This window comes from Urocitellus parryii, chromosome 7 (assembly GCF_045843805.1).
Source record: "Urocitellus parryii isolate mUroPar1 chromosome 7, mUroPar1.hap1, whole genome shotgun sequence".
Classification (NCBI taxonomy): Eukaryota; Metazoa; Chordata; class Mammalia; order Rodentia; family Sciuridae; genus Urocitellus; species Urocitellus parryii.
In genome coordinates this window covers 165,248,002-165,273,889 of record NC_135537.1, presented here as the reverse complement: position 1 = coordinate 165,273,889, position 25,888 = coordinate 165,248,002, and the positions used below count along the sequence as shown (strand labels likewise).

Sequence of the window (25,888 nt, the reverse complement as noted above, 5' to 3'; positions counted from 1 at the left end):
TGGGGATTTTGACACCACACTCTTGCAATAATTGATAGAACTACTAGATAGAAAATCATCAAGATCTAGAACTGAACTGTAGCGCCTAACAATGTTTATGGAACACTCTACCAATAATGACACAAAACATGTTCTCTCTCACTTTTTTTTCAACTTTTTTTAAAAAATATTTTTTAATTGTTGATAGACTTTTATTTATTTATTTATATGTGGTGCTGAGAATTGAACCCAGTGCCTCACACATGCTAGGCAAGTGCTTTACCACTGAGCTACATCCCCAGCCTTTTAAAATGTTTTGTTTTGTTTTTTTTTTTTTTGGTAGATGGACAGAATACTTTTATTTTATTACTTATTTATTTTCATGTGATGCGGATGATCAAACCCAGTGCCTCATATGTGCTAGGTAAGCACTCTACCACTGAGCTATACAGCCCCAGCTCTCTTAAATGCCCATAAAATATGCACCTAGATAGATCATATCCTGGGTAAGGAGACAACCATCACAAACTTAAAAGAATTGAAATTATAGAGTTGTTCTCTGGATATACTGGAATCAAACTACAAATCAATAAGACGACAACAGGAAAACCTCTAAATGAAACTGTACCCAAAGGAACTCCAACTGAGCAGTTCATGGCAACTTCCTGGAGCACAGACTCTCAAATGTTGAAAATGAACAGGTGTCAAGCAAAGAGGAAGAACTGTGGATCTCCCAGCCAGAGGAGACAGTATAACAATTAATGGGAAGAGAAAAATCACAAGTCTCTATTAGCTAAGAAAAGGCCAGGAGTAAAGAGTTAACAAGGTTACAGAAATCTGACATTGTGTGGAAGTCTAGCATCCGATCCTCCTAATTTGGGGCAAACTTCCTGTCTTGTTCCTGGTGAGAGGCAGAGCCCATATCTCAAAGTGGAAAAAACAACAAACAAACAACAACAACAAAAAAATAAATCATGTATCACCTTCTCAGACTCCCTTGCAGTTAAGGAATGGGCAGAGGACCTATTTACACTAATCAGATATACCTTCTCTGAAATGGAATTGGGGCTAGTGTCAGAACATCAGGGACAATGATGAATTTTTAAAGGTAGCAGTGGCAGTTCAACAAGTTCTAGTTCAAGGGGCAGCCATGCAAGCTGTATCATCTGCAGAACAGGTCTCCTCTCATGTGGTCTGTTATTTACAGGGATGAACTCAGGGTGCTTAACCACTGAACAACATTCCCAGACCTTTTTATTTTTTATTTTGAGACAGGGTCTTGCTAAATTACTGAGGAGGATTGAACTTACAATCCTCCTGCCTCAGCCTCCAGAGAAGCTGGGATTACAGGCATGCACCACTGTGCCAGGCTGAATTTATATTTTTTTATTTTTTACTTATATCAGAAAGTTGAGTTTTGTTTATTGAAATTAAGATTTCTTACTGGTAGAGGCTTCAAAGACAGGGACAGGATCATAGAATGCCTTTTATGTCATAATTAAGGTGATGGTTCATTATGAAAGAATGGCAAGTCACTGGAGGTAGTAAGCTAGAAAGTGATATGGATATATTTTTCATTAATAATGCCAGTCATAAATCACAAGCGCCTGGCCAGGCATGGTGGTGCACACCTGTAATCCCAACTTCTGAGGAGAACAAGGCAGGAGGATTGCAAATTTGAGACAAGCCTCAGCAGCTTAGCAAGACTCTGTCTCAAAATAAAGTAAAAAGGGCTGGGGATGTAGCTCAGTGGTAGAGAGCCTCTGGATTCAACCCCAGTACCTGAAAAACAAATGAAAAAAATTTTAATAAATCACAAGTGCTTGAAATATGGAAGGTAGCACATATAGAGATTGAGAATTAGGACTTGTCAATTTGAACTATGCTGGAGGGGGAGGGGAGATGTGATTAAAGAGAATGGTAAAGGATGACCCCCAGAGTGTCTAGAAGAATGGTTGTTCCTCAAACTGAGATTAATTGGTGCCACAGTCCGGCTGGGTACACCAGTTATTTTGCTGCAGCCAGACTTCGGCAAATTGGAACCAGTTAATAATTTATATTACCTTGATTTTTTTTTCTTTAACCTTTGTATTGTGAAATAATAGTAGATTTACATTCACGCCTACAATCCCAGCAGCTTGGGAGGCTAGGGCAGGAAGATCACAAGTTCAAAGTCAGCCTTGGCAAAAGCAAGGTGCTAAACAACTCAGTGAGACCCTGCTTCTAAATAAAATACAAAATAGGGCTGGGGATATGGTTCAGTGGCTGAGTGCCCCTGAGTTCAATCCCCATTATCCCCCCCAAAAAAGAATAATATGGAGATATTCTGTGAATCCCTTACCCAGTTCCTCCCAGAGGTAGCATAGTGCAAAACTATAGTATGATATTGACAGGATATTGACATTGATACAGTCAAGATACAGATCACTTTCATCATTGATAAGTTGGACATCATCAAAATATAAATATTTCGCTGTGTGAAAGACTTTGTAAAGAGTCCCCGAAAGAGAAATTACAGACTGGGAGAAAATATGTGCAAACCATACATCTAGCAAAGGATTTGTATCTAGAATATGTAAATAACTCTCAGAATTCAATATTCAAAAAAATGAGCAAAAGACATGGATAATCACAGACATTTCCCCAAAGAGGATATACAGATGGCAAACAAGCACAGAAAAGATGTTCAACTTCATTAACCATTAAAGAAATGCAAATTAAAATCACATGAGATGTCACTACACGCATACCAGAATGGCTAACATTAAAAAAAAAAGATAATATCAAATGTTGCTAAGGATGTAGAGAAACTGGATCACTCATCCACTGGTGGTGGGAATGTAAGATGGTCTGGAACACAATTTTGTAGGCTCCTTTTAAAACTAAAAGCAGACTAACTATATGATCTAGCAATTGCACTCTTGGATACTTGTTCCAGAGAAATCAAAATTTATTTTCATGCAGAAATGTGTGCACAAGTCTCTATAGTAGCTTTATTCACAATATTTTTAAAAACCTGGAAATTACCCAAAGGTCATTCAGTGGGTATATGGTTACAAATGTGACATCCATACCATGGAATACTACTCAGCAATAAAAAAAATAAGCAATCAATGCATACAATGTGGATGAACCTCTAGGAATTTATGTTAACAAACCAAAGTAATCTTAAAAGGAAGGGCACAGCCAGGAAAGGTGGTTACACACCTATAATGCCAGCAACTCAGGAGGCCGTGGTAGGAGGATTACAAGTTCAAGGCCAGCTTGGGCAATTTAGCAAGACTGTCTCAAACTAAAATAAAAAAGGCTGGTGGCATAGCTCAGTGGTAGAGACCCTCTGGGTCTAATCCCCAGTACCAAAAATAAACAAAAACAAAAACAAACTAACAAACAAAAACAAAAAACCAGGAAAACATACACTGCACAATCTCACTTATGTAACACTCAAGAAATAACATATTTATAAAGATGGAAAACGGATCAGTGATTGCCAGGAGTTGGGAAGGGGAGGCAGGTGGTTGTGGCTAAAAAGGGTGGCATACAAGTGTCTTTTGATAATGACACCTTGACTAGTTACACAAAGCTACGTGACAAAACTGTTGAGGGCTCTAGACACATATACACAAATGAGTGCATTGTGTAACTGGTGAAATCTGCATGTGCTCTAGGAATTGTACCAATGTCACTTTCCTGGTTTTGATATATTGTTTTTTGTTTTGGTGTTGGGGATGGAACCCAGGACCTCATACATGCTACCAAGTGCCCTACCACTGAACCACGCCCCAGCCCTGTACTATAGTTCTGCAAATGCTAAAAATTGGGGGAGCCTGGGTGAAGGTGAATGTTTGTAAGCAACTACCTGTGAGTCTCTTATTTCAAAGTAGAAAGTTTTAAAAATTGGGCTTATAAGCCAGGCACAGAAAGACTCCACTTCCACTCATGTGGAAGCTAAAAAGGTTGATCTAAGACAGTAGACGGCAATCTCCAGGGGCTTGGAGGAGGTAAACAGAGAAAGTTTGGTTAGCAGGTATGAAACCACAGGATTAAATTGTAATTTTCTTTAGCAGAGTAAGGAGACAGTAGTCAATAATTTGTGTATTTCAAAATAGCTAGAGAGAGGACTTTTGAGTATTTCCAATACAAATAAATGGTAAATATTGGTGTGATAGGGGCTGGGGTTATGGCTCAGGGGTGGAGTGCTTTGCCTTGCATGTGTGAGGCACTGGGTTTGATCCTCAGCTCCACATATAAAGGTATTGTCCATAAAATTAAAAAAATATATATATTGGTGGGGTAAATATATTAATAACCCTGATTTGATCATCCCGCGTTCTATACACCTGTCAAAACATCACACTGTACCTCATGAATTTGTGCCATTATGGTGTTAATTTTTTAAAAGAATTTTAAAAATCATGCTCAAAATCAGTACGATCAGCAGTCACAGAAGCGATGTGCCATTGTCTCCCCACACGTTTTGAGACAGTTTCAAAGCTGCAGCTGCTTATCAATGGCCAGAGTGCACGGAAGCCACAATGAAGCCTTCTTTCCCCAGCATGTGTATTCACAGAGAACCAATGGTATTTGTTCCTTGTGTTGTCGATGACTGTCAATGCCATCACGTGCTCTTGTTTTCCATTTTCACAGTGACGGGTTTGTGGCCGGATCACCTCACCCCACCTTTTCTTCCCCCCAGGATGACAATGATACTGTGTGTTGGGGGGGTGTCACGCTGAATGACTGGCCTTTTCCTTCCCGTGATTGGTAGAAGCTCTGTCGATCACTTTTAGAGTGACCTGGTCACCTTTGTAGTGGCCTAAGTTGCTGCCCCGATCCTCTAAGTAGCAGAATGTGTCTTCACGTGTAGGCATGGCCTCCGGCGGCCCCAGGGGTCGAATTACCTTACCTGTCCTTGTAACCCTGCCCCTCTTGGCCTGTTTTGGATGGAACATTCTAAAGAATGAGGGTCCTCCCAATAAAAGTTCACTTCCAACCGTGCTTGCTCTGGCGCCAGCCTCTCATGACTTTCCTTGCTCTCCCATTTGGGGAGCTTGAGGCCGAGAGCAAGGAGCCATCCTGGAGTTTGATTGAAGGGTAAAATGTGTGTCTGTGTTTTACTTGGTGTCCCAGGAAATTGACTCGAGCCACCTTTATTTAGCTCCCCGCACTGGTGTGGGGGGGGCAAGTGTATATTTAAAAGTCCTCTCAGATCTCTCCCCATCTCCCTCCCCACCCTCCTTAAAGCTTCTTTTCATAACCCCCCAATTTTAAAAATGGCCATTGCATATTCCCCTGTCTGCCCTATTTTATTTCCAAGATTTATGTAGCATCTTAAGATTGAGCCTTCAGCCACCCTGGAGTGTCTCGAGTATAAGCAGCCAACAAATCTTAGGATCTTCTCCATGGTAAGTAACTTTGCCTTGGGGTGGGGGGAGAAAGAAAAAGAGAGTCATCAATTATACAGCCTGTTCTTTGGAAAGCCTGAGTGTCCATTTCTTCTTTCTCCCTTAAAGAGGGGACCACTTAGTCATTAACTAATAATGTCAAATCATACCAAATGCCAAAATGACAGTACTTCTGAAGAGTCACAGAGACCTGTAAGGGTAACTTTGGCACGACTTTAAAGCCACGAGGCCTCCTGTTAATGTTTTATTGGAACAAATCACTTCCTCTCAGGTTCCCATAAAGTTCTCAAAGCTGATGATAGAAGATAATGTCATTTCCTTCTTGTATGGAGAGAAGTCAAAGATCTTTAAATTCCCTGAATCAATGCCAAACAATGGTATATGAGAAGAGCAAAATTCATCCCCTCGGCTGGGCCTCTTGTTTACCATTCATGGGTTCTTAGGGCTTTGGTAGCAACTGTAGCAATGTTCTATAGTAATGAGACATACCTACTCATCTTGGGAGAGAAGATATCTTGTTGTATTTTTGATATAACGCCTTGAATTCTAGAAGGCAAAAGTCAGAAAGGTTTATGTCAATGCCGGGGTGATGATGTTACAGCTCAAGTTCTAAATTCCAAGAGTGGCTTAGAAAAGGTTTACAGACCAAATCTAGGAAGTGGAGGTTTTTTAAAAATACTGCAGATGGCTCCCCCCATCCTTTTTTTGAGGAGTTATTCTTAAATAAGGCAAATCAGCCACATGCAGAATGGGATCATGTACCCTTTCTTCACTTTACACACTGAGCTTTTTTTCTTTTTCTTTCTTTTTTTTATACTATGGATTGAACTCAGGGGCACTCAGTCACTGAGCCATGTCCTCTATTTTGTATTTTCTTTAAGAGACAGAGTCTCACTGAGAGTTGCTTAGCACCTCATTGTTGCTGAGGCTGGCTTTGAACTCACAATCCCCCTGCCTTAGCCTCCTGAGCCTCTGAGATTACAGGCATGCACAACCGCTTTCTTAATGAATTAAAATACCAGGAAGATGCTACCAAATATTTTCTGAAACTGACACATAATAGCTTTGTTATCATGATGTCTTTAGCTGTTTGATGGTTTATGCCTCTTTGTTGCCTTAGATGATTTTCCTTTTGGCAATCAAAGTTCATTTCACATAATCTAGCCATTTAGAGGGTCCTTCTGAGTCATTCCCTAGGCTGACCACAGACAAACCCCATGTGCACCTAGGAATATAACAAGCCACGTGCCTGCCAGTCTATCTCAGATGCCCAGCGGTCATAGTGGGGTTTGCGATCACCAAGCCTCTTCAGAATGCCCTGGTTTTCCACAGTAATTCTCACCAGTTCGCGGTTCCTTGTTTCTCTGTTTAAGCTGAAAAACACAAAACCCAAAGATGAGTGAAGGAGAAAATGCTTCTTGAGGATGGGAGACGGGGAGGAGGTGAAGTTGCCATTCCGTTTAGTTCCAGGCTGCCCAAGTGCAGGGAGGAAAGAGTCCTGCAGTGCCCTGAGGCCCCAAAAGCAAACCTGTCCTCCATCCCATTGCCCACTAGAAGATTCTCCTTTATTGGTCTGGGATGGTATTTGGGCACTAGGCAATTTTACAAAGCTCCCCCAGTATTGTAATGTGAAACCAGGATTGAGAACCTCGAGTTTAAATGATGAGGAAAGGCTCCCAATGGATAAGTCACAAATGGCTGGCTACAATTTTTAGTCCATCTCACAACCCTCAGGTTTCAATTTTGTTTGAGATATACCAGGATAGAGGAAAGGCATCTTCGTGCACACACACCTCCACCAAATTCCTTCCTTTGCATACACTTCTTTTGTAGCTCTGACCGCTTCAGATTGGTATTATTTACGTAGATGTCTCCCTTTCTCAGACTTTGAGTTCTTTGAGGTTAGAAAATATATCTAATTTCCTCTATTCCTGGTGCCTAGCACATTAATACTCAGGAAATATTTGTGGAACCAATTTGAATAATACTGTGTCATTGTCTCAGCTATAGTGCTATGGTCTGAATGTTTGTGTGGCCCCCAGATTTGCATATTGAAATCCTAACCCCCCAAAGGGATAGTATTAGGAGGTGAGACTTTGGGGAGATGATTAAGTCACCCTAATGGGATTCGTGTCCTTATGGGAGAAGTCTGAGAGAGATCCTTTTGCCCCTCCCACTTTGTGAAGTTACTGTGGAAAGAAGGGTTCTGTGCAGCAGGAAGCAGCCCTTCCCAGACACCTAATTTGCTGGTGTCTTGATCTTTGGACTTCCCAGTCTCCAGAACTGTCAGAAATAAACTTCTATTGTTTATAAGCTATCAGTGTATGGTACTGCAGCCCAAAAGACTAAGACATGTGGCTATCAATTTACAAAAGTGTGAAGTGCCTTCTTGTGATGAACTCTGAGTAACTCTGAAAAGCCTCTTAGATTATATTAGTTCTTTGATGCTAGAGAAAGTTCTCCATTCTCAAAGTTTCCATTCTCAACATGGTCTCTTTGGTTACTCTTCAAGATAATTTCTTTTAACTATTCCTCTTGCTCATGAGAACCCAGGGGGAAGGTCCAATTTGACTTCCTAAAAATGGAATACAAGCCAGGTGTGGTGGTGCACGCCTGTAATCCCAGTGGCTTGGGAGGCTGAGACAGAAGAATCGGGAGTTCAAAGCCAGCTTCAGCAATGGCAAATCACTGAGCAACTCAGTGAGACCCTGTCTCTAAATAAAATACAACATAGGCTGGGGATGTGGCTCAGTGGTTGAGTGCCCCTGAGTTCAATCCCCAGTACCAAAAAAAAAAAAAAAAAAAGTGAAATACAGAAGAAGAACACTACCTTTTGGAATAGTATTCATTCCAGCAGTCCACCTGGGCAGGGCCCCGATGGGCATTGGCAATTTTCTGACACAGTTGCTTATTTTCATACTCGATTTTGTCGATTCTCTTTTGTTCACCCTGTTAAGAAACCCCACCCCACCATGGTGACATCACTGCTGTACTTGTTCTCACACATGAAGGCTGAGCATAACTCTCCTTTGGGACTGTGGGTCACTGTGGAGAAGAGCAAAGCCTAGGAAAATGGAGCTGTGGATATGGGGAGGTAGAGTAAAGCTTTGAGATAGGTGGGTATCTAGGAGGTTCTGGGAAAGTGACTCTCTTTAGGGTAAAGATTTTAAAAAGTCAATATATTATGCCTGCAGATGACAATACCTGTAGTCTGCTCAATTTTAAAATGTGATGTGTGTGCGCCATTGGAGGTTTGGTATCAACCGCAGGCTTTACTAGAAAAGAGGGATAAAAGAACAATGTTACTGCACAGGAATCTTAGTGATGGCCTCAGAAAATCTACTAGAATAAACTCTGACTAATGAACTTGATTTATGACTATATTCTGGCCAAGGTCTCCTCCCCCGCCCTTTTCCTGGTACTGGGGATTGAACCTCTAGGCACTTTACCACTGAGCCACACCCCTAGCCCCCCCCCCTTTTAATTCTGAGGCAGTGCCTCAACTTGGCCAAGTTGCGTCGGGCCTCTCAAGTTTTCTGAGACTGGCCTCAAACTTGCGATTCTCCTGTGTCAGCCTCCTGAGTCACTGGAATTACGGGTGTGAGCCACTGCTCCCGGCTCTGAAGAGTTTTGAGTAGAAGTGAAAGAATGGTGAGGACATTTTACAGAGATAAACAGCCTTTGTCTATGGGCATTGAAGTCCTATCCTCTTTCTAACTTATTTTGGCTTTAAAGAGTTTAAAATAAGTGTTTCCACCACATGAAGTTCCTGGTGGAAGATAAATTTTGTTACTGATATTAATGTCCTCTTAAATAAACTCAGCAGAGAAGACCATATCACCCCAAATATTGATAGTTCTATGGTGGACCCTTGGAGAACCGCTTATGGCAGCATCCAACCGAAACTATCCACATACCTATTTGTATTCTATTCCTGTGAAGTATGTAGTGGCCAAGGTCCAGTTTTTTCCTGAAAGTTGTGCTTTGCCTATGATTAGAGACGATAACAGGGTAGGCCAGATAATCCAGGGAATTGTTCATCTTCTCTTTCTAGTCTAACTTCAGAAATGAGGCAACTAGGTCTTCTGTGAGGTACTTAGCTGTCCCCACGACAGGTGTCATAGTTATCCAATTATGACATCAGGGTCAGGTCTTGGGAAAGGAATAGAAGCAAGAGAACATGCTGGCCATCTCTAGGCATCTACTTTTGAAAACTTTGTTTTTATAATTAAATTTTTTTAATGTTGACATAAAATTTGAACATATTTGTGGGATGCAGAATGATAATTTGGTACATTTATTTGGTGTGTAATGATCAAATCAGGGTAATAAGCATTTCTATCTCCTAAAATGTAATTCTGTGTGTTTGGCTTCTATTTTTCATGCTAACCTAGGTCTAAGTCAAGATCAAGGGCAGGGGACTCCGAAGTTCCCCCATCTGACTTATATGTAGATGGTAACAATGCTGGAGGGAAAAGAGGGTTGGGATGGCACAGGCATGGGCTGGGGATAAATTCCATCCTTGGTTACATACCTTGGGCTATAAGCCAAGTAGTTTCTACTACAGTTTCCCTGAAAGCACAAGACCACAAGCTTTTTGGGGAGATGACAGATGGCCTTAATGATAATCTGATACAATTTTATCACTTTCCAGATGAAGAAATTGAAGTCCAGAGCAACAGCAAAGCTGCTCAAGAACCAAGTTAGTGGCAGAGCTGGGCTCAGGATGTGAGTCCCTAAATTCCAGTGACTGGGGCTGAGGTTGTAGCTCAGTGATAGAGCACTTGCCTAGCATGTATGAGGCACTGGGTTGGATCCTCAGCACCACATAAAAATAAATAAAATAAAGGAATTGTGTCCATCTACAACTAAACAATATTTTTTAAAAAAATTCTAGTGACAGTATTTGCCCCTTTGGAAAGTAGAATCTCATTTTTTTCATGAATGGGGGAGGGCTGCTTTCTTCCAGGACAGTATGCTTTTGAACTTAGTGGGAACTCAGCAAAAACTGAGCTACTACAGCTGCTTCAGGAAGGGCTGCAAAGGCATCTGAGTGATGTTGACACTAGCATGGACTAGCACCCAGTGGGTGCGTAACACATTCATTGTTGGAGGAAGGACTAACACTTATTGAGTGCTCACTATTAGTGCTGGGTGATTTCCTGTCACATTTAATCTTTCCAACAACACTAGAAGTTAGGAATTTAGTATCCCTTATTGGAAATGCATGGGACCAGAAGTGTTTGGATTTTGTGATATTTTATGTGATGAGGTACCCAAGTCTAAACATGACTATGTATATACACCTTATATCCATAGCCTGAAGGTAATCTGTACAGTATTTTTAGTGCATCGGCATTTTGACTGTGGTGGGTCACAAGCGGTCAAGTGTGGAGTTTTCCACTTGTGGCCAAAGTTACAGATTTTGAAACAGTTCAGATTTCCACATTAGGAGTGCTCAATCTGTGTTTTTTAAATTTTTATTAACACCGCTTCCTCCTTTTCTTTAGCAAACAGGGTCTCAATTTCAAGCCTGGATGCATAGAGTCCAAGCGCGATGTGGACTCTCAATGACCACTGAAAACAGATGTACCACAGAGTAGGGCTTCTTAGGCTTTGGCCTCGGTCTGGATCCCCTGGGGTCCTCCATGTATTGGATTGGCAGGTGACATGTCTGGGCTTGGAGCAGATATTCAGCAGACAAGCCCGGGACGGGGGTGAGGGGTGGGGGTGAGGGAAGATGCCAGAACTTCTGAACTGCAGCAAAGTAAGATTTCACAGTAGACTCCGGGTGTCCCTGTCATCCTGAAAAAGCGACACCTGGGTGTACCCCCGTCCATGGGAATATTTCCAGGGCCTTGAATTTGGTTCAGTGAAGGAAGTTTTTGAACTTTTCAGTTTACAAAGATACCGAAACTGCCTAGCCGAGGGTGAGAGAGGACCTTAGCCACTCCGGAATGGCGGCATTTCCGCCCAGGGACGCCCTGCGGAGCGTGGGCCCGGCGCCGGGCTGCGCGTGTCCTTCGCAAGCGGAGCGCGTTGGTCCCGTGCGCGCTGCACGGCGCTCGGCAGCTTCCCGCGCGCGGTGGTCCCGCCCCCGGGGCGGCTCCCGGCTCGCCAGCCCCGCCCCCTGACCCGGCCGCTCTCCCCTCGCTCACTCCTGCCCGGGCGCGCAGGGCCCGGCCGCCGCCATGTCGGGCCCGTTCGAGCTCTCGGTACAGGATCTCAACGACTTGCTTTCGGACGGCAGCGGCTGCTACAGCCTCCCGAGCCAGCCGTGCAACGAGGTCACCCCGAGGATCTACGTGGGCAACGCGTGAGTCCCTCTTGCCAGAGCGGCAGGGCGCCCCTTCCCGAGCACCTGGCCCACCCGAAGCTGGGGTGGGGACATTGTGGGGAGCCCGGGCGCTGTCACCCCTCCGGGAGCGGGCGTGGGGGCTGGGGACCGGGCTGGAGTCGGTGCCCACCCCCGCGCATGGAGCTGAGGCGCTAGTTCCTGGCCGGCCGGGTCGCGGGGTGCGCTGAGACCGAGGGGTGCAAGCCCGGCGCTCAGCTGCCACCCGCTCGGGGTTCGGCTTTGGGCGGGGTCGGGCTACCATGTTCACTTAACAGGTGGACCTCGGTAGCCCTGTCGGTCTCCTGCCCGCGCGTGTCATGTGACAGCAGCCTGGTTCTGCAGTGAGGTCACCGCGGAATGTCTGCCTCCGCTTCCATGGCAACGGGCTGACGTCAGGATCTGGGCGTGGTACCGTTCCCGGCCCTGCAGGCCAAGTTGGGGGAATTGAAATACCCCAAAAGAGACAGAGAGAGAGTTGGGCCAGGGATTTCCTGGCTCCTTTTCTTATCTTCCAGATAGAATTTGATTTAGATGGGATAAATCAAAATCGTAAGCCCAATAAAGGATCCGAACCTTCTCATCACCAGGAAATGCATTTATTATTTATTACTATGTGTTCTTCTTATCAAATTGATTTTCTATTTTCTATTTTCATACTACTAATAAGAATTCCTCAGCAGCAGGATAGAACCAGGGTTAGCAATTCTGAAAGGTGCTGAAATGCCACCAGGTCTACAGCCTGGGAGGGCTTGGATTGAGGGACTGTGAGGACAGGGCCAGTGTCTTATTCATATGTATGTGGCTGGTCCTGCACTAGCACCTGCTGCTTAATCTTAAAATTACTGCCACTGAAATGGGGGTTATTATGGACCTAGAAGGGGTTCATGAGGCAAGGTCCTAACCTCATGGGGACAGGTCTCATCTGTTCCATCACTTATTTATCACATTGAGCACTTGCTAGGTGTCAGACACTGTGCAATGTTCCTTCATAGTCATGATGATAAAATGATAATGGTTAATGTGTACACTGTTGAATTAACACTAGAGAAGGGAGATGAATGGGAATGACTCTTCTTTGTTCTTTCTGTCAGCCATTGCTTTATAAAACTGTTCAGTGTCCTGAGCAGGAACAGCTAAAAAGAATCTCATAGTGTCAGCCAGTGGCCCAATAATTGCAGTATTCTGAGGAAACCCTGCCCATTCACCAACTACCCAAGCAGCAAGCAGGCTGTCAGAGCAGTTTGGCACATGGAGCTGTTGCTACTTCCCAAGTGGAAACCAAGGTTGTAAATATCTGGTAGTAGCCAGAGTGGCAAATGTGGTAGCCACTGTAAAAAAACGTATCCCTTGTCCTCTATTCAAATATTAGGGTATTGGTGGGGGGGGGTGTGCTCAGTGAGGTCAACTAACCATCTAGTGCTGAGAAAACTCAAGTCCACTCCACCCACAGAGCTCCTTAGTAAAATTAGGGTTCCATCCATGTCCTTGATGGGCAGGGACAGAACCTTTGTGAGCCATATTCTCCATGTCTTCAGGTGTTGGAGTTGCATGTGAAGCAGAGGGAGGTAGGATTGAGAGCAGGGCTGGATGTTGGGAGAAGGGAGATCTCCTCCCAGCTCCGGATCAGCAGCCTGTGTGCACATGCATATCCCTGTGTCCTGTCCTGTCCTTCTAGAGTTTAACCTCTGTCAGGTGAGGGCATTTCCCTCCTTTTCTCCCCACAAGGCTGCTGTGGGGAGATCATGTAGGAAACACCACTATGATGTAATAACTGCTGTTTGAATTGGGGTGTTGTTGTGAGATGAAATAAAGGGACCCTTTGACCATTCAGATCAGGTATTTTGTAATCTCCATAGTTCTGTTGAGACTCCTTATTCTCCAAGTGCTAACTCACCCAAGACAGCTTCAGAAACAAGGTTAGAGGAGTGTGGCAAGAAGGATTGCTTAGTGAGACAGGGAAGGGGCTGCTTGGCATATGATGATTTCATTCTTTTTCACTCATTTACCACATATTTACCCAGCACATACTATATGCCAGGCACCAGAGCAAGTGCTGGAGAGACTGACCTGAAGCAGACATAGTTCCCTTCTCAAGGAGCTCACAGTCTCCAAACAAGTACAACCACATGTTGCAATAGTAACCCTTGCTGTGGAGTCAGGCTCCATCAACAGAATGGCTCATTTAACACTCATAACTATGCTAAGCAATTGGCACCATTATCATTCCCATTGTACTGAGGGAAATGGAGGCAGAGAGAGGTGAAGTGGCTTGCTCAAAGTTGTCTGGTAGGCTGGATCCAGACCCAGGGAGTCTAGCTTCAGAGCTGTTTTTATTCATTTGCCTATGTCACCATAGAGGGAGCATGTTGCCATACGGAGTGGAAGGGAGCAAATAGTGCAGAGGGTGGTGAAAGATGAGAGGGTGCATGTCTACAGAGAAGGCTGGAAAGGGTAGCAGAGGGATAGCTTGGGCATGAAGCCACCAGTCTATTTGGGGAAGCTGCTGGTAATTGGATATGGCCAGAGTGAGGAGCAAGGTCAGAAGATGAGGTTGTAGAAGCCAGCTGGGTCCAACACACAGAGGGTTCCTTACTTTGCCAAGAGGCTCAGATGCTTCCCCCCCTTTCTCCCCTGAGGCTGCCAGTTGGTCAGTTAATCATAATCTGCTCCTGTCTCCTCTCCAGGTCTGTGGCTCAAGATATCCCCAAGCTGCAGAAACTGGGCATCACTCATGTCCTGAATGCTGCTGAAGGCAGGTCCTTCATGCATGTCAACACCAATGCCAACTTCTACAAGGACTCTGGCATCATCTACCTGGGCATCAAGGCCAATGACACACAGGAGTTCAACCTAAGTGCTTATTTTGAAAGGGCTGCAGACTTCATTGACCAGGGTTTGGCTCAAAAGAATGGTAAGGGACCTCCTGCTTAGGAACAAATGGAAGGCAGCTTTGACATGGACTGTTTTTCTAGAAAGACCCATAGCAGATTTCCTCTGGGAAAACCTTTCCTGTTCCTTGTGGTGAATGAATGAGAACTTCAGGTTTCTCTCTGCTTACCTGCTGCCTGTCAGGTGGCTCCCACACTGTACAAGATATTCAGCTCTTTAACACAGTGGCAATGTCAGGTCCTTGCATTGGAAGCTTTTGGCTGAGGTTGGTTTCTAGCCACTTACCCCTCCACCCAATTCAAATAGCTCTAATAATGAGGAAAATCTAACCTTGTTCCTGATAAGAAGTCTTCAGGCAAAGGAGCACCAGGGCTAATCGATGACACAGCTCAGTGGTGGTGTCTGGACCAGGTTCTTTCTTCTGCTACCTTCACTGTTAGGTACACCCCTCTGGTCCCAAGATGGGATCTGGCTACCTCACCCCAACTAGACAGAGTGCAGCAGATGAGCAGTCATTTCTTCCTCTCATTTCTGTCCTTTTAAGAGCAAACAGAACATTCCTCCGAGTTCCTCCAGTGGGAATCTTCTCCCATCTCATTGGCTAGGTATTTATATGGCCAGGGGATGTGGGGCAGCCATGACTGGCTTAGGTTATGGGTCAGCCAGTCTTTAAATTCTTCCTGCAGCCCTCAGACATAGGTGGGACTGAAGGGGAACTACAGAGGGGCTGGTGGCCAGGCAAGGCATGCCAAGGAGAAATTCTGGGAGGCCACAGGATGGACGTCAGTTGAGTGTTCTGGGCATCTTCCCCATATGCTTTTAGCTCTTTCTCTCAGCTCTGCCTATTACCTCTTCCTCACTCTTTGGGGAGGGGGTGACCCCAGGAGGCACTACAGCCTTGTTTCTAATACTTCTTGGGCCTAGCAGCCTCCCTATCCAAATGATTCCCAGTGCACAGTTTCCTAGACCACTGGCTAGCACACATTCAGGGCTCAAGAGAGTTTTGTTGACTAGGGAAACTGCAGACTCTACTGTCAGGCCTTCTTCATGGTCACTGTCACTTCCTACCCTAGTCTGCCCTCTTTCCTCCTGCTCTGCTGAGTTTTTCACCCAGTTAAGGCCCAGTTAATCACTAATTAGTCATCCATTTAGGGGACTCGGAGTTCTTTGACTTTGTTTCCTCTTTCCAGTCAACCAGGAAACATGCCCTGGCTTCTTTTGATCTCCTGCTCTAGTCCATGTGGGCTGGATCTTCAGTCTGGAAAGCTCTCCCTGCCTCCCTGCTCCTCTGTCCTCTAGCAAGCTTTCTTTCATGTTGTAGGGCTGAGCATAGCATCCTCTCTTCTGTGAACCTGCCCTCAAGCTGGGTCCTCTGTGTCCCTTGTTCATCTCCCCAGCATCTGATGTAGCATCAGGTACATTGTGTAGTTGGTATACTGCAAATGATTACTGAACAAGTGACAATGAATTCCGTGGGCTCAAGTGCCATGTGTAAATGGTTTCAAGACTGGGTGAGTGAGTCAGCAGAAATATACTCAAGGGACCAAGGACCAATCACTAAGAGAGCCAGATGGGATGGCTGTGGGGGTGCTCAGAGGAGAGCGCTGTACTTCCAGCTAGGAAGATCAAGAGAGGCTGTGTGGAGGGGCTGGCATGTGGGCTGGGCTTGGATGCATGGTAGACTGTGTGCCCTGGGCATAGAGCATGTTCCAGTTGGCAAGGTGTCTGTTCTGCAGAGGGTCCTGTTCCCAGGCAGAGCAGGGGAAGCTCCACTGTTTTGTTTTGTTTGTACCAGGGATTGAACTCAGGGGCACTTAACCACCGAGCCACATCCCCAGCCCTTCTTTGTATTTTATTTAGAGACAGGGTTGTTTAGGGCCTTACTAAGTTGCTGAAGCTAGCTTTTAATTAGCAATCTTCCTGCCTCAGCCTCCCAAACTGCTGGGATTACAGGCGTGTGCCTTGGTGCCTGGTGGAAGCTCCACTTTGAATGCTGTAGGTATAATGGCCAGGGAGTGAATGGGCAGGAAAGTGGAGGCTTCCCACCTCTTGATTTGGGAGGCTCTGGGAAAATAGAATGGTGTTCTGGGATAGGGAGAGGAGGGCAGAAGAGCTGCTGTTTGACTCTGGGCCAGCAGATTTCCCTCCAAATAATACCAATGTACTGGATGCCACAGGGGACTTCTCGTATTGGTTAATATTTATTGTGTACTCCAGAAAACCAGCCGGTAGACTGTGTGTGAGTATACACACACACACACACACACACACACATATATACACCCAGTTAAGGTGTGTATATGTATACACACACACACACACACACACACACACACACACATATATACACCCAGTTAAGGTGTGTATATGTATATATATATATACACACACACACATATATATATATATGATTTATCATATTTATTTATTATATAGTAGGCCCCCTTATCCTCAAGGGATATGATCCAAGACCCCCCCCAGTGGATGCCTAAAACTGCAGACAGACATACTAAACTCTGCACATGCTGTGTATTTTCCTGGGTGCCCTGTAGCTTGCCACATAGTACCAGAGTTCATCTGCCTTTCCATGTTTTATCTTCTGGTGCCTTTTTTGCATCACTACTTTTGCTGTTTGAGGTCATTAATTTTTTAAATTAAAAAGAAGTAAAATAAAGGTTACTTGAGCCAGGATCAGTGAACATGTCTGTAATCCCAGTGGCTCGGGAGGCTGAGGCAGGAGGATTGTGAGTTAAAAGCCAGCCTGAGCAAAAGCCAGGCACCATACAACTCAGTGAGACCCTGTTTTTAAATAAAACACAAAATAGGGCTAGGGATATGGCTGAGTGGTTGAGTGCCCCCGACCTGGCACTCACACACACAAAAAACTGTTACTTGAACACAAGCCCTGCAATGCCATGAGAGCCAACCTCCCACTACTAAGTGACTCACCATCAGGTTGGATATGTTGTGGATATGCTGGAGGAAGGGGTGATTCACGTGCTGGGCAGGAGGGTGTGGGATGGCATGAGACTTCATCCCGTTACTCAGAACTGCACAGAATGTAAAACTTAATGACTTGTTTATTTCTGGAATTTTCCATTTCATATTTCTGACCATGGTGGACCATAGGTAGCTGAAACTGCAGAGCAAAACCACAGATAAGGGAGGAATACTGTATTATTTTATATATATACATTCAGATATGTATGATTTATTAGACTGTCTCAATTTATCAGAATTGTCTCAAGTGATTGTCAGGTCAGGCAAGTCTGAAGTCTAGATGACAGGGCCATCAGAATGGAAACTTAGGCAGGATTTCTGTGTTAAAGTCTTGAGACAGAATTACTTCTCTAGGAAACCTGATTTTATCCTTAGGGTCTTTAACTCATTTGGTGAGTCCCACCTACATGGTAAGGGTAATCTCCTTTAAAGCCCTTTGATGTGGATATTAATTACAACCAAACAAAACCTTCATAGCAACATATAATCTTGTGTTGTACCAAGCAATTGGCCACTTCAGATTAGCCAAACTGATCTGTTTAACCAGCAAGTTAAAATTTAATTAAACCCAGGTTCAGATGGCTTCAGAGAGTTGGGGTTTAAACCCCTGTGCTGACAATGGAAATCTGGGACTGGTGACAGGAGGGCCAGTAGGAGTTTTCTAGGCAGCCAAGATGGAGAGAGAACAATACATGCAAAGGCATTGAGGTGAGAAAATGGCAACAGAGCAGTTGGCTTTAAAAGCCACCCTTTGTAGACTAGACCCTACCCTCAGGATAGTGACAGGTCATTTTGTATTTTAAAAAGATCCTTCCAGCTGCTGGGTGGAGTGTGGATTGGCAGCGGTGAGGCATGATGGAGAGAGCTGCTTTTAGAGGTGTTAAGGGGCACAGGTGAGAGATGACGAGGACTGGGCATGATGGCCCACATCTATAGTCCCAGCTGCAGCTGCTCAGAAGGCTGAGGCAGGAGGATCACTTGAGCCCAGGAGCCTGAAAAAAAATGTATATATATATATATATATATATATGAATGACAGGAACCTGAACTGAGCACTGTATGTGGGCAGCGGGGCAGAAGTAGAGAAGGGCCTCCTACAGTGTACTGAGACTTTGCTGACAGTGACCTCTGGCCTCTTCTCTTTGTTCTTCCTTCATTTCTTCACCTGTATTTTACTTATTAGTGACCTCGAACAACAAAAGTAGTGATGCAAAAAAGGCCCCAGAAGGCAGGCCAAAGGCAGACTGGAGTGCTGGGAGAAGGGGAGCAGGGGTGATATCAGAGGAGGGTTGGAGAGCCAGGAGAGGGCAGAATGTGTATATGTGTGTGTTGGTTTTGTTTGCATTCATACTTGACATCTGTCCTTTTTAAATTGTTTTGTTGAAATACATTTAGCTTTCTGTAAGCTACAACGATAAATGAGACAACTGAATGAGTTTTGACACATGTGCACACCTGTGACAGTAAACAGCCATCACCTCCACAAATTTTGCATGTCCTTTAGTGCCTCTCCTGCCCTTTTGCCCTGTATTCCCAAGTACCTGCTGATTTGTTCTCTGTCACTAGAGATCAATGTGCATTTTGTAGGACTTCATATCATCAGAATCAGACAGTGTGCATTTTTTATTTCAAGCTTCATCCATGTTGTGTCACACATCCCTGGTCGATCACTCCTTTCTACTTATTGCTGAGTAGTATTCCATTGACTGGATACATTACAGCTGCTTATCCATTCATCGGTTGGTGGATGTTTGAGTTCTCCTCGTGTTTCACCTTTGATTAAAAGTACAAAATATACACAGAGAAGGTCCATGTCACAAGTGTGTAGTTCTGTGAATGGCACACACCCATATATCAGCCCCCAGATTAAGAAAAAACAGAAGGCTGGGGATATAGCTGAGTTGGTAGAGTGCTTGCCTCGCATGTGTAAGATCCTGGATTCAATCCCCAGCACCACACAAACAACAACAACAACCAAAAAAGCAGCTAGCCTCTGCAACTTGGGGGAGACCCTGTTTCAAAATATTCAAGAAAAGGTTGGGGTCTGGGGTTGTGGCTCTGAGGTCGAGTGCTTGCCTAGCATGTGCAAGGCACTGGGTTTGATTCTCAGTACCTCATATAAATAAGTAAGTAAAATAAAGGTCCATCAACAACTAAAAAAATATGTTAAAAAAGAAAAGAAAGGGTTGGGGATGTAGTTCTCAGTAAAGTGCTCTGGGGTTCAATTCCAAATACTACAAAAAAAAAAAAATGGAAGTAAGAAAACATAACCAGTCCCTTACATCCCTGGGAAGCCAGCTTACATCCCTCCTGATCCTCTGCCCCTTCCTCACTCCCTCACTCCAGTCTCGACAGCACACATCAGTCATGCCAGCTCTGCACTCTGTGGAACCATATTTATTTGTGTGCTTCTTACATATTGTTTCTGGTCAGTGGTAGATTGTTCATTTGTATTATTTACCCATTCTACTGTGAAGGGCCTGCATACTGGAGTTTCCAGGCTGGGGCTTTTATGAACACGCTGACTGCAAATTCTGGTCCAAGGGCTGGGGTTGTGGCTCAGTGGTAGAGCTCTTGCCCAGCATGTGTGAGGCACTGGGTTCAATTCTCAGCACCACATATAAATAAATTAAATAAAGGTCGGTCAAATTCTGGCCTATGTCTTTTAATGAACATGTGTGCACAGTCCTATTGGGTGGGGGTCCTCAGTGGCACTGCTGAGCCTTAGGGTGGGTGTTCAGCTTGAGGAGCTTCTGCCCCAGCTTCCAGAGTGTCTGTACTCTTTACACCCTACCCTCCCTGGCTATCCAGAAGAGTCCTTGTTGTTCCACATCTTCACTGGCTGACTTTTTATTTTCTGTCTTTATCATTTTAGCCATTTTGGTGGCGCCCAGTGGCATTGCATAGTACTTTTTTTTTTTTTTTTGAGATTGGACCCAGGGCATCCAGATCCAGCATCCTGGGCAAGCACTCTACTACTAGTAGAGCCACATCCCCCGCCCTTTTTAAATTTTTTATTTTGAGATAGGGCCTCAGTTGCTAAGACTAGCCTCAACTTGTGGTCCTCTTACCTCAGCCTCCTGAGTACCTGGGATTATAGGCATGCACCACCATGCTCTGCTACATAATGCTTTTTTTTTTTTTTAAGAGTCATGTGGTCAGATGTCCCCAACTCACTGAATCTCCCCTGTTTCTTACAGGCCGGGTGCTTGTCCACTGCCGTGAGGGTTACAGCCGCTCCCCAACACTAGTCATTGCGTACCTCATGATGCGTCAGAAGATGGACGTCAAGTCTGCCTTGAGCATCGTGAGGCAGAACCGTGAGATCGGCCCCAACGATGGTTTCCTGGCCCAACTTTGCCAGCTTAATGACAGACTAGTCAAGGAGGGGAAGTTGAAACTCTAGGGCACCCCCACAGCCTCTTCTCTAGAGGTCTGATGGGAAGGCCCTGCTTGAGGGTGTCCCAAGTCGCCATGTTTAGGAAACAGTTGTACCCTTCCCCCAGAGTCACAAGGCACTTGCCTACATGTCTGTCCCAACATGGCCCTGGGCCACTTCCCCCTATCCCCAGGGGGCCTATAAAGAAGCTTGCCAAGGAGGGCATTCTTGCTTCCTGATTGTCCTGTTCCTGTAATTTATGTCCTCTTCTTCAGGTGGGCACTTGGGAGGGGAAGGCCTGTGGCATGCATGCTTCTCCATGACCCAGGGCAGGAGGTCTCTGGGAATTGAGGCCTGAGCCACTCACAGGGGCTCCTCATGACCTCCTTCCCACAGCCTAGATTCTCTCTTAAGTGGAGACCTCAGCACCTTGAGCCCAGTAAAGGCACTATGCAAGTGTGGCCCCTCTGTCCCCACCACGTCTGTCACCTGGTTTCGTCACAGCCTTCCACACCCTGCTCATGCACAGAGGCGCATCATGGGGTCTGAAGCTGGGCTGGGGGTATCGTCAGTTAGTGGATGGAAGTTCCTGTGAAGAGGCTGCTTTTTAATTATTTCCTTAGGATTCAAGATATGCCACACAAGGAGCCTGCTTGGGTGGGCAAGTGCGTTCTCTTAGAGGACTCCCCTAAATGCATAGAATTTTTTTAAATGTGCCTCTTTGGAAGGCCAGAGTTCTGAATGCACTGCTTTGGAATATTTCCTTGGACTACTCTGTGACTTCGCTTGTTAGGAGAGCTATGCCTCGGGGCACGGTTTTATTTTTCTTTTTTAGAAAACAGGGTGTTGAGATCCAGCCTATTTAAAAACCCCACCATTTGGAGAATTACAAGGGTTTTGTCTTGAATTATAGTGTTGGCGAGCCCAAGCCACTCGTGCTAACTGCTTTTTTGTCCCAGTTGCTATTCCAAGAACCGGAGGAGGAAGTGAGCCAATTACAGCGTGTGTGCGGGGTGAGCGCGTGGGGGCGTGCCTCTCAGACCCGCAGCCAGAGGACAACAGGGAAAGAAGAGTCCCAGGCGCACACCGTGGCCACTTATAGGTGGCTCAGACCTCCCTGGTGCCCTTGCAGGAGTCCTGGAGTGATGCAGCAGAGAGAGAATGAGCCATGGCGGAGCATCCACCTGGGTCCTTCGCTGGTGGCAGAGCAAACATGAAAAGGACTTCTTAAGGACTTTTTTCAGATGATGTCAGAGTGCACACTAGCACAGTGTGTGCACATTTGCCAGAAGATGGGAGTGTGTGTTGAACAGTCTTGCTCTGGGACTTTACATTCTTGTTATTATGGAAAGTCATGCAATGTTGTGTCTTCATGGTCACTCAGGGCAGAGAGGTGGTCCTCAGCCCAGCTCCCAGCACCTACTCAGAGGTATCTCATCCAAATTTCTGGAATTAAACTCTGGTTTTGAGTGTCAGATATATTTAGGGTGTTGTTCTAGTGGGTGTACCCAGCTCCCCGAAGTCTATTATAAATTTATGTGGGATCACTTGCAAGGATTTGCACAGGAGTCTTGCTTAAAGTGAAAGAAGTGTCAGGGACTTTTGTTGAATATTTGAAATTCAGTTTTAAATTTAAATTCTAGCAGTGTTCATGTCAAGGCGGGGAATGTGCCTTTTTCAGTGACTAGGAGCTTCCAGCAGAGATGAGAAGCAGGTGGCCTAAAAGCCTCACTCCCAGGAGTGCAGATCTCTGATCACAGCAGGAGCAGTGCTGCACAGCCAGGACTGTCCCCATCCTCTTTTTTCTATAAACACAATAGCCCTGAACAACTGGGATCTGTTGTCCTTACCAGATATTGGGTTGTCGAGAGAGACCCACCTAAATGGAGTGGTCATCCCCTGAGCTGTGGACCTCACTTGATCTAACTTGATCCTCATGGGAACCCTATAAAGTTGACAGAGCTCAATCTAATCATACATTGTTACCATTTTTTTTTAAAGGAACCTGGGTTTAAAATGATTAAGGGCATAACCCCTAGTGTCCTTAAGGTAGGCAAGACTTTAGGTTTGCTGTTCCAGGAAGGTGGATTTGTTCTTTCCTGTGATACAGCTCAAGAAGGGAACTCCCCAGGAGTGTCCAGGTTCACAGCTCACACCCTTGACCCAGCCCTGGAGAAGGAAGTGGAAAGTGTAGGTCCCTAATGGGGTTAGAATGTGCATTTATTCTTCCAGGTGATTGTAGCAGCCCTAGGCTTTCTGGGTTCTGCTTCTGGAAGAGGCTCAGGAATAGGCTGTGATTACCCCAAAAGACAGTCAATTACTTAGGCAAAAGCTGCAGGTTGGCCTGGCTAAACAACTAGCACCCCTTGCGGGCGGGCCTCTCTGGAGGTATGAGGTGGGGAAGGCTATTGGGAGAATTATTGTCTTTCCTTTGGGGTTACTTTGCTGAGAACTTGGGATTATTTTTCATTGTCTCTAGGCCTAGAAACCCCATATTTACTTTAGAGATTTAGCTCCTAGTTCTTTAAGTAAAATACAAGTCTATTGTGTAAGAGCCATCACATGCCCAGCCGTGGGTGGGAGCTGTTCTTGGAGAGCTTTTACCCCTGGGAAGTGATGGAATGGAACTCAGGGTGTCCCTCCCCCTCCCCCGACCTGATCCCTTTCTTTGACTAACAGAGCCCCATCCAGGCAAGATTAGAGCGCCAAATTGAAGCAGTCTACCTTTCCAATGGCTGATCCGTTTCCCTGCCACTCTGAGGTAACTCAGAGTTACCTTGAGAGAATATACTACCACCTATAAAATGAGGGGACTTCTCTAGAAGACCATGTGGTCTCTTTTGGCTCCCACATTGTAGGGGCCTCCAAGCAAGAATTGCCATTTGAAATTTAGCACCTCCAGGAAATTAGAGGGAATGCATAATACTACTATGGCCAGCAGGTGGCGCTGTGTTCTACCCATTGTGATGCATGGTTCTGAAAGGGAATGTTGGTGCCTTTTATGTCACAAGTTCATAGTAAGATGTTAACAATGTTAAGATGCTAATGTTTTAACCAAAATAAGCACTGATCTTAAATGTTAAGAGATGAGCATTTCCCATGGGAAATTTTATTTGTCATAAAACTAATGTCAGAAATCACTAAAGAGCCAACAAAGATGGTCCTTCTGTGTCAAGATTCTGTCCTGACTGGAAATAGAAGCCATCTTAGAGTGAGAGCGAAGACTGGTTGGAAGCTTAACTTTTGTTCCATTTACCTCCTGCCAGCTTTTAGGATCATTTGATTATAAAGGAGTGGTCTCCTGGAAGGGGAAGGGGAGGTATCAAACTGGTTTTTAAAAAAAAAAGTCAGGCTGGGGGTGTAGCTCAGTGGTAGAGCGCTTGCCTAGCATGCGTGAGGCCGTGGGTTCAACCCCCACCATCTCTCGCTCACACACACAAAAAAAACGCAAGTTTAATGTCCGTTGTATCACCAATCAGTGTTAAAACACTAAAATTGTAACCAAAATAAATGTCTTACCTTACAAAGAAACAGACTTTGTTGTCTTCCTTATCTCAGTTTTACTTATATACCTTGTCTTTATTTGCTTTTTCTGTCTTTAGAAACTATTGTAAAGGGGCTGGGGCTGGGGCTCAGTACTCTTGTCTGTCATGTGTGAGGCACTAGGTTCGATTTTCAGCACTGCATATAAATAAATAAAGATCTATCAACAACTAAAAAATATTAAAAAAAACTAATGTAAAAATTATCCCTCCTTAGTTAGAAGTTCAATGATGATTATATTTATGCAGTAGATATTTGTTGGACATCTTTCTAGTAACAGTTCCTGAACTGTGGCCTTGCGAAGTGATGCCATTCATAAGGAGTTCAAATGCACAGAAGTTCCATTTCCAAAGCATATGCTGAAATGGGTTAACCTAAATGAACAAGTGGTGTTCAGTTCCTTAAAAGTGGATGTGAAACACATTTGATTAATGTATATTTTTATTATATTTCTAAATGATTAAAATACCTACTTTTAAAACCATGAGACATCTCTCTGGAAATCTGGGGTTCAGAAAATCTAGTTTGAAAGCCCAAGATCTAGATTTAGCTCCAGGTTAGCATTCCTAGACCACAGAGTACTTGGGCCACCACCCTGAGGAGAAAGGCAGGAAGAAGAGGACAGACAAGCCTCCTACCTGAGCTGGCCTCAGGTCAGCCCAACCAGCAGGATGTACCAGGAAGGTGTGTGTGGCGGGGGTGGGGGGTGTGGTGGGGGGACAGACAGTCTCCAAAGGCAGCAGGGATGGTGGCAGTATGTGTGGCAATGGAGGAGTGACTGGTCCCCACCTCAGAGGGCCTGGTCTTCCAAGTAAAGTGAAGCTAAAGTTTTATCTTATTAGGGTTTGGGCAGCCATTGGTCTTTTCTAAGGAGAATGAGTGACAAGCTTTGGGGGGCTACTGTGCCCCAGAAGCTGCTGAATAAGCAGGGAATTTTCAGCTGTGCTGAGACCTTGAACTTTACAAAAAACTACTTCTTTTTTTTTTTATTTTTTGGGTGCTGGGATTGAACTCAGGGGCACTCAACTACTGAGCCACATCCCCAGCCCTATTTTGTATTTTATTTAGAGACAGGGTCTCACTGAGTTGATTAGTGCCTCGCTGTTGCTGAGGCTGGCTTTGAACTCATGATCCTCTTGCCTTAGCCTCCTGAGCTGCTGGGATTTCAGGTGTAGGCCACCACACCTGGCACAGAGAACCAATTCTAAATGCAAATAATGAAGTAATTTAGACATCCATCAGTGCAAGCAACTGCCTAGAAACTGATGCCTTCCCAAACCAGATATTCCCTTTGGATCACTGACCTGAGGGAGCACAGTTAGTTTTTAAATGTAGCCAATAAGGAGAATCCTTCAT

General features: G+C 44.9%; 2 protein-coding genes and 1 non-coding gene across 3 annotated transcripts; 2 read left to right on the top strand and 1 right to left on the bottom strand.

The window, feature by feature from the left end:
- Positions 1-5,873: 5,873 nt before the first annotated feature.
- On the bottom strand, positions 5,874-9,425 carry Cfap97d1 (CFAP97 domain containing 1). Its single transcript, XM_026412433.2, has 5 exons — positions 9,302-9,425; positions 8,589-8,659; positions 8,215-8,333; positions 6,634-6,757; positions 5,874-5,930 (listed from the first exon to the last, which is right to left on the bottom strand). The coding sequence occupies exons 1-5, from the start codon at positions 9,423-9,425 to the stop codon at positions 5,874-5,876; spliced, it is 495 nt and encodes a 164-aa protein (XP_026268218.1).
- Positions 9,426-11,525: 2,100 nt separating this feature from the next.
- On the top strand, positions 11,526-24,391 carry Dusp3 (dual specificity phosphatase 3). The gene is made up of 3 exons (XM_026412384.2): positions 11,526-11,700; positions 14,406-14,632; positions 20,811-24,391. The coding sequence occupies exons 1-3, from the start codon at positions 11,576-11,578 to the stop codon at positions 21,014-21,016; spliced, it is 558 nt and encodes a 185-aa protein (XP_026268169.1). The 5' UTR covers positions 11,526-11,575; the 3' UTR covers positions 21,017-24,391.
- On the top strand, positions 24,344-24,416 carry Trnaa-agc (transfer RNA alanine (anticodon AGC)). Its single transcript has one exon. It is a non-coding gene; the product is annotated as a tRNA-Ala (tRNA).
- Positions 24,417-25,888: the final 1,472 nt, after the last annotated feature.